This window comes from Lathyrus oleraceus, chromosome 4 (genome assembly GCF_024323335.1).
Source record: "Lathyrus oleraceus cultivar Zhongwan6 chromosome 4, CAAS_Psat_ZW6_1.0, whole genome shotgun sequence".
NCBI lineage: Eukaryota > Viridiplantae > Streptophyta > Magnoliopsida > Fabales > Fabaceae > Lathyrus > Lathyrus oleraceus.
Window position 1 is genome coordinate 144,346,302 of NC_066582.1, and position 8,906 is coordinate 144,355,207.

Here is an 8,906-nt window from a genome sequence, read left to right on the forward strand (position 1 = left end):
TGACTCTAGATATCCTTTAATATTTATTATAAATAAAATTAAAATTTTATATTATTTTAAATATAATATATTTTTAAAGTATATATTATCTTTTATAAACATTATATTTTTAAAGATAATATATATCTAAATTGTATAACATAATACTCAAATATTTAATATAAGAAAAACTAATAGAATATGAGAAAAAATAATTGATTATATTAATGAATAAGATTTAAAATAGAAAGATTGAATAGAATAGAAATAAAATTTAATAAAATGAGAGAAATCAATATATTATTTTAGAGGAAGATAATATAAATATTAATATAACTTTTTTAAAATTTATAATTATGCAAATTTAACGAGCTACTTACTATTCACGTGAGTTAAATCTAATAGAGAGCGGATATTTTAAGACCGGGACAAAAAATCCTAAAAAATATGAAGTTTAATTTAAAGACATAATCTCTCATTTTGACAATTCTATGTGAGCATTCTTCAAGGGTATATACTAAATAAAATAAAGAGATGAAAATCTAATCACACAAAATTATAAATCAAAGTTAAAACAAGACAACTAAAGCCTATATTATGGGAAGTTAATAAACATGAACAAACTCCTTAAATTGTATTCTCGAATAGATTTTTTTATATATTTAAATCAATCTGATATATTAATTATTTAATGAATTTAAAAAATAAAAAATTGCTTATAATATAAAACTGATAGAATATTAAATTAATGAGTCATGCTAACGAGTATTTCGGGAATACTCTTTAAAAATTCTAAATAAAAAAAATATTTTTTAGAAAAATAAAATATTTCAATTTCCAATACATTGAATTAACATATTTAAAAAGAAACATACTTTTTTAAACTCTTAAATAATGTCCCCGGAACACTCGTTAGCATTTATCTAAATTAATAAAAGTATTTCAAAAATTAATATTATCATTTTATTAGAGTTTGACCTAAATTTGACACCAGTCTCAATCACTTTACTTTTAGTTGAAGTTTCACAAGAAAAGTTAATTTTTTTACACACAAACAAAGTTAATTTAAAGATAATATAAGTTGAAATCTCTTAAATAGATGTGGAATAAGGAAGTGTTTAGTAGTTTGGATTTTAAGATTAATATTAGTTTAGTTAAGCTTGAGAGTTTGAAGTTGAGGGCAGAATCTGTGTCTCTTTCTTAGCAGGAGTTGGATTGTTGATCGCTTATTAGTCAAGAGTTATGGGAGTTAATCCAATGTCATAACTGCCAAATTTTATGGAGGTTCAAATTAGCTTAGTTAAATGAGGGAGATGATAATACATAGTTTTTTCATGCTTGTGTAAACCAGAGGAGTAAGAGAAGTAGTTTGGTTACTCTCAGAGTGAGAGGTCTCTCGTTGGATAAGATTTTTGAGGTTCAACGGGATATCTCAAAGTAAATTACAAAGTATTTTTCTAATTCTAAGACTCGTAGGCCCACCCTAGATGGGATTTCTAATTGTTGTCTCTCTTCAGCTCAGGATGAGTTCCTTTCAGTTAGGTTTTGGCCTTCAAGAGTGGATAAGTGGTAGCTATGATTGATGGGTCAAATAGTACGGGTTCAAATGGTTTCAACTTAGTTAAGAAGGAGTTTTATGTGATGTTCGACTAGTTTTTTTTTATAATGCAGTGTTTCCAAAGAGCTTGATGTTATTTTTTATCGCTCTTATCCCGAAGGTGGGGTCTTTAAACCTATTTCCTTTCTTGGTTGTTTGTATATGTGGGTGGCTACGATGTTGGATAGTAGGTTAGCATGTGATATGGGGAATGTAACACCCCGATAAAAATAAGATAATTATTTAATTTAAGTTAATATTATATTTATTAATTTAATTAAATAATTGGAATTATTGGATTATTATTATTATTATTATTATTGGAATAATAATTATTGGAAAATATATAAGTTGGAAATAAGGAAAAAGAGTTCCATTTTGGTAAAAAGAGTTTTCACGTGAAAACAGAGAAGCGGCTCAAAAAGAGGAAAAGGGCAAAGAGGCAGAGCAAGAGGAAGAAGGTTGGAGAAGAGAAAAGCTTGAAGCTTAAAGATTCGCCGGATTAACTCAGGTAAGGGGGGTTTATCGTCGTTTAATGGGTATTATGGGTTAACATGTAATGGGTAGTGATAAGCCATTGATTTGACCCTAATTGGGATGTTGAATGCTGAAAAATTGTGATGGATAAGTTGTGTTAAGACTGAAATTGACTCTGTAATTGGATGAGTCTTGATTTCCCGAAAGTGTAGCTTTTTACGGAATTGAAATCGGAGGTCCGGAAGTCCTCCAACGGCGGAAAATGCGGAGAATTCTGCATTCTGCTTCGTGTTAGCGCAGGAACAGCTTTCTGTCTTGCGTTAACCGGTTAACCCAGGGTGTTAACCGGTTAACACTGTTAGGAATTGTGAAGTATTGTTGTTTTGTCTTGCGTTAACCGGTTAACCCAGGGTGTTAACCGGTTAACACTGTTGTGATTTGTGAAAATTGTTGTTCTGTTTGCGTTAACCGGTTAACCCAGGGCGTTAACCGGTTAACACTGTTGAGTTTTTCCAGAAAGCGTGTTCTGTGTTGCGTTAACCGGTTAACCCAGGGCGTTAACCGGTTAACACTGTTGGAAAAGTGAAAAATTAATATTTGAATAATGTGCGCATAATTGGTGTTTGGCCTATATTGGCGTATGATGTAATAGGGATTAATTCCCGCTGTTTTGAGCAGTATAGGTATTAGTGGAGTGTGCTAATACTGTGATTAATTATTTGACATGATATGATGTTTTGATACATGTGTTGATGAATGTATGATGGTATGCATAATGCTGTGAATGTATATGTTATGCATGTGTTGGTGAATGGACTGTTTTATGGCTTAGAGTGTGAGCATATGTCCATTGTGGATTGTTGTTGTTGATGTTTGCATGCTAGGTGATTAGTGTGCATAGCATAGCCCTTGGGGTGGTAGCTAATTCCCGTGGTGAGGAACTAGTGAGTTGGTGGTAGCTAATTCCTGTGGTGAGGAATTAGTGAGTGAGTCACTAGGTCTCAAATGAGTGGGACTAGTGGGCTTGGTAGCCGTATCTGGATTTGATCGGTGAGGTGAACTATATGTTCACGAATAGTCGGTACCGCATGCATGGAGTCTCATTGCATAATGTATGTATGGCGTATAATATGAATGGATGTATTCCAATATTATACGTGTGATTTGTGTTGGTGTTAAGTATGAATTGAGATTATACGTGTGCTTTATGTTGGTGTTGAGTATGATGTTTGAGTTGATGTGCCGTTACTGAATGGGTGTTATGATTAGGGTGATGAAATGTGTTAAATTACTTAATATTGCATGATATTTTATAATGCTTATTATATCGATTGAGGAACTCACCCTTACAACTATTTTTCAGGTAACGAGCAGTGATTGAGTAGAAGCTAGTGTTTGGAGTCTAGTGTAGTCTCCTTAGTGGGTCATGCTCTGATAGATGTAACATCGGGACGGGATGTTTTACCTTGTTGAATAATTTTACATGTAATGTGTTACATGTTCTGCATGATTGATTTGATTTCTATCCGCTGCGTATTGTGCAAATGCTTTATGTTTTGAATTAATAAAAAGAGCATGACAGTTATTTGGTGAATGGTGTGAAATGATTGTGTGACACCCTTAATTGCATAATTACTCTGATTGATATATTGCTATTTTAATTAAATATTTGGGGTATTTTAGAAGGGTGTTACAGGGAAGCTTATATCAGTTGAGAAACATAACAAATCGGTGAGTAGAGTGGCGTGAGAGGCGTAATGGTGGAAAAACAACCTATAAAAGACAATGAGGCCTAAAAAAACCATGAGTGTAGTGAGAGAACATGGCTTTGCCCAATCCAAAATTGCTTGAATATTTGACGGTTCTGGGGTTACACCATTAATAGAGATAATGTGATCTAAATAATCAATATTAGGAGCAACAAACACGCATTTAGATAACTTTGAAACAAAAGGATTTGCAAGAAACTCTAAAATCCACCGTCAATGATGCACATTATTAGTTATGCAAGAACTATAAATTAAAATATCATCGAAAAAGACTAAAATAAACTGTCCTAAATAAAGACAAAACATATCATTCATTTCCGATTGAAAGTTACTAGGAGCATTAGTCAATCTGAGTGGCATAGTCAAAACTTCATATTGTCCATAAATGGTTCATAATGTTTTTCTGTGAGTGTCTTCTAGTGTCACTCTAATATGGTGGTAGCCTAACCTTAAGTAAATCTTAGAAAAAAAATATGCAGAACCCAACTCATCAAATAGTTCATCGATGGTTGGTATAGGGAATCAATCATAGATTGTAGCCACACTAAGTGCTCGATAGTCGACACAAAAATGCCAAGTACCGTCTTTTTTTCCACACTAGGAGCACAAAGGAAAAGTAAGAGCTATTACTTGGATTGATTATCCTTTCTTGAAGCACATTATTAATAAGGGTGGCCATGGCTTTTTTAGTGAATGGAGGTAGCGATAAGGCTTAACATTTATGGGGGCAGTGTTTGTCGGAAGAACGATGTGGTGATCATGTGGTCTAGTAGGGGTTTGGTTTTGAGGTTTCTGGAAAATAGATGAATATGATATGATAATGTTTCTAATTTCTTTAGGTAAGGATGTAGAGAGAGAGTCTAGTATTTTTTGGGATTGTGTATGGTATTTTCATGTGGATCTTGTGTATGCTATTTTGAAGCAATGGAGTTTGTGCGGAGTAGGTGACAAAGTTGATTTTAGGTTGAGGGAGTTAGAGAGGATTTTGGGCCATATGTAATAGTGATGTCTTTATTTTTATACGTGAATGATATTTTTCTGTATTGAAAAATCATCCATAAGAGGGCCAAGTGTCCTCAACCATTCTGTTCCTATGACCGCATATGCTCCCTCAATTGGAAGTAAATAGATAGGAATAAAAAATAGATGGTTTTGCAAGTTGATGGGAACTTAAAGGCATAATACATAACATTATAATTGAGATCCATTTCTAACCATAATAGAGAAATTGGGTTTGGGTTTGGGTTTGGGTTTGGTGGGGATTTTGAGATGTTAGGCTATACATGGTTGAAGTATGTTGTGAGTGGTACATGTATCAATGAGAACAATTACTGATAGACCATCAAAAAAACCTTTGAACTTTAATGTTTTTGGGGAAAATTGACCATTAATAGTTTGTGGTGAATGTTGAAAATATGTTTCTTCATATTCTGACTTAACTTCTACAACATCATAAATTTCATGAGTGTCTCGAGTTTGCATATGGGAATCTTAATCTACCACGAGTAAGATGAATTTTCCTACTGCACATTTGTGGTCTGGGATAAATTTCTCATCACAATTAAAGTATAAGCCTCAAGCTATGCGTTCCTCGCTCCGGGCTGGAGTAATACGTTGTATAGGTAAACGACTTGGGTCTGTGTTAGGGTTAGGTGTGGTTAGAGGTTTAGGTAGTGATGTAGTATTTGGGCTAGTGTATATTGGTTTTGGGTAATGTAATTGGGCATTTGGGGGATTATGGTTTGGATTTGGGGGGTATGTTAAATATAGGTTTTGCATATTTTAGCTTGGCCTCAATGAGTTGGGCCAAGTCCACAACTTTTGAAATAGAGTGAGAGCGTTAGATAGCTAATTCATTTTGGATTTCAAGGACTAAACTTAATATGAAGAAATTACATATTGCATTTGGTGGTAAGTCGAGTACTCTATTTCCCAATTTTTTTAAAATTGGTTTTGTATTCTGAAATTGAACCATGATGTATTAGTTTAAATAGTTAGGCTTGGTTATTTTCATAGGTTGAGGGGAAAAAATATAGTTCAAGAGACCTATACAATATTTACCAATAGTTTAATTGTTGGTTTTGAAACATTCACTTAGACCATCCTAAGGCTTTCCCTTTCATATAGAAAGCAACCATGGGAACTCTATTTTCAAAAGGAATGTTAAAAGCAAAAAATTGTTCAACTTGAAATATCACTATAGAGCATTAGTACCATCGAAAGTTCCTAATTCAATTTGGGAGTTCTAAACGATGGTTGATGGGTATTGGTATTCTGCAGAAAAGAGGGAAATGAGTACTTTTGTTGAGTGTAAGGTGGTCAAAATCGGGTGGTTTGGACAACTCTAAAGGTTGAGTGACAAGAGTGTAAAATGGGTTGTGATTGGAAAAAATGGGAGGTGTAGTGGTGGTGTTGGTGTGGGTATTTGAGCAATGGTTATGTTTCCCTTTGTGTTGGTAAGGGAAGTGGATAGGAGTATATGCATAAGTTGAAAGTAGGTGATGATTGCAACATTTTCGAAACTAGTGGGGGTTAAGGGTTAGGATGATATACCCGCAAAAACTTTGTTTTATGAGGTGGAAGTTGTCATGACATCAAACTGCTAAGTCATGAGAAAAGTGGGTGATGCAGAGTTGGCTTTCATGCGGTCATTGATACTACTATCCAAGTGATCCATATGTAAGGAAATGTTCTGATTGTTATTTTCGAGCTGACCTAATTGCATATAAAAAATTGAATGGTTGTTAACTTCCATGGTTGTTTCAAGGTTGTGGTTGTGGGTGATGAGTTCATTAGAACACTGATTTGTGACTTGAAGAGAATCATCAAGGTCTTTTAGGATAGGGTTAACTATATTGGAAACCATTGAGGAAGAATATGAAAGCACCAAGAATAGGTGAATTTTACGGTTACTACCCAAGCTATGATTTCACCATTAAACTTGAAAGGAGGATATAAAATAAAAGATAAATAAAATAACAATTCTTACTTTACATATAATATAATATAATATAATATAATATAATATAATATAATATAATATAATATAATAGTGTCTTCTATTACACTTTAAATGTTATGTCAAATTTAATGGATCTAAACTAATGGCCAAGGCCCACATGAAGGATTTGAAAACAATTGCAAAAATTACAAAAATTATAAAATATAATTAATATTTGAGAACACAATCATTCATCCAGGTTGGTTTTCTCATAAGTCTTTGGGTCTAACAATCTTGCTATCATAATCTCTTTTATATGTAGCTTGAATAATTCTTTTTATTCTAAATAGATTAAACAAAAATCATGCAAATTAGGTGAAGAATTATCAGTTTAAATTGGCATTTGGGTATGTCAAATATTTCAGCATTTTTACCATTTCAATTGTAATGTATGTAGGACAAATATATATATAATTTTCACATTCACTAATATGTTATTTTTTGTGATATGAAATCGATTGATGTCAGTCAATGTGACTTGCCCTCACAAGCATCCAAAACCTAAACATATTTCAAGGTTTTCATCTGCCAGCTAAAACTCACTCTTTCACATGTTGCTTCATTTCCTCAATTTCTCCTATTATACCATTTCATATAATTATTATATATTTTGTCCATTACTTCTTTACACAACTCATCCCACATGGTATACTGCAAAACCTCACAAGCACTATATAAACCCCTGTCCTTCACAACTATAGCTCACACTCACACTCTCCTCTTAAGCCCTAGTAGCTAATTAACTAGTATTTGCAACAAAACACTAGCTATATTACTACAAAGAGTTTACCTAAAATGGCTTCCAAAACTTGTTCCTCCCTTGCAATTTTCCTCACAATCAACATTCTCTTCTTTACACTTGTTTCATCTTGTGGAACTTGCGGCTCCGGCCCATACCCAAACCCAAACCCTAAGCCAAAGCATACTCCAAGCCCAAACCCCTCAGGTGGCTCGAGTCATTCTGGTGGCTCGAGTCCGGGAGGCTCTAGTCCTTCAGGAGGTTCATATCCCTCAGGTCCTTCCGGCCCTTCAGGCGGGGGTAGCACCGTCTCGTGCCCGCGTGATGCACTCAAACTCGGCGTATGTGCCAATGTCCTAAATGGTTTGCTGAATCTAACTTTGGGCCAGCCACCAGTGACACCATGTTGCTCCCTTCTAAATGGCCTTGTTGATCTTGAGGCTGCAGTGTGTCTTTGCACTGCCCTTAGAGCTAACATTTTGGGGATAAATCTCAACCTTCCTATCTCACTTAGCTTACTTCTCAATGTTTGTTCAAAAGAAGCACCACGTGATTTCCAATGCTACTAATTAGTTCTTCATCATCATCACCATCAAGATCATATCTACAAAGTATCTACTTTATTTGCTTATTCGTTTTAAAGTTTCGTTGTTTATTCTAAATTATCCATTTGATCTCTCAGTTTGAGAGATTTGTTCATTGCATGGAGGATTAACCTCTCGTTATATCATTCATTGGATTCAGTTTTTGTTTTTATATCCGTCCAGATTGTTATGATGAATATATAATTCCCGATGCAATTTGCTAGGGAAATATTTAAGATGATTATTAATAGTGTTAATTTTTTCCGTTGAGAAATATTTTACTATTATTATTGTAGTATACTCCAATGATCTAGAAAAATATGGTATAATAATACTCCTATTAAAGCAAACAGACATGTAAACACTGCAATGAGTCCCGTGACTAATACTATTATTAGGCAATTAAGCATTATTGTTACAGTTTTAAGACCCTGGAAAAAGATATACTCCTAGAAGTGCCAAACTAAAATTTGAATTGCTGATAGAAAAAAATAATGGAATAAAAAACATTTAATATTATTTATTAATTGTGATAACAAAATGTCAAATTTGACATAATTGCATGCTAAAGCATTAAGCAAACTCTTGGTATGTCCTTCCCTTTGACTAGCCCCTTGTACATGAATGGTATCCTCAAAGGAAGGTCAATTTCAAAACCAGGGGCCAATCTCAAAAAGAGAACCAAACGGTGTAGAAATCTGGACAAATATAACTCCAAGATCAAAAAGTTTTTTGTTTGTTTTACTAAAGGTTAAAAAAT

General features: G+C 33.6%; 1 protein-coding gene across 1 annotated transcript; it reads left to right on the forward strand.

Annotated features, from left to right (window-relative positions):
* The first annotated feature begins 7,440 nt into the window (after positions 1-7,440).
* On the forward strand, positions 7,441-8,390 carry LOC127074151 (lipid transfer protein EARLI 1). The gene has a single exon (XM_051015446.1). The coding sequence runs from the start codon at positions 7,619-7,621 to the stop codon at positions 8,129-8,131; it is 513 nt and encodes a 170-aa protein (XP_050871403.1). The 5' UTR covers positions 7,441-7,618; the 3' UTR covers positions 8,132-8,390.
* Positions 8,391-8,906: the final 516 nt, after the last annotated feature.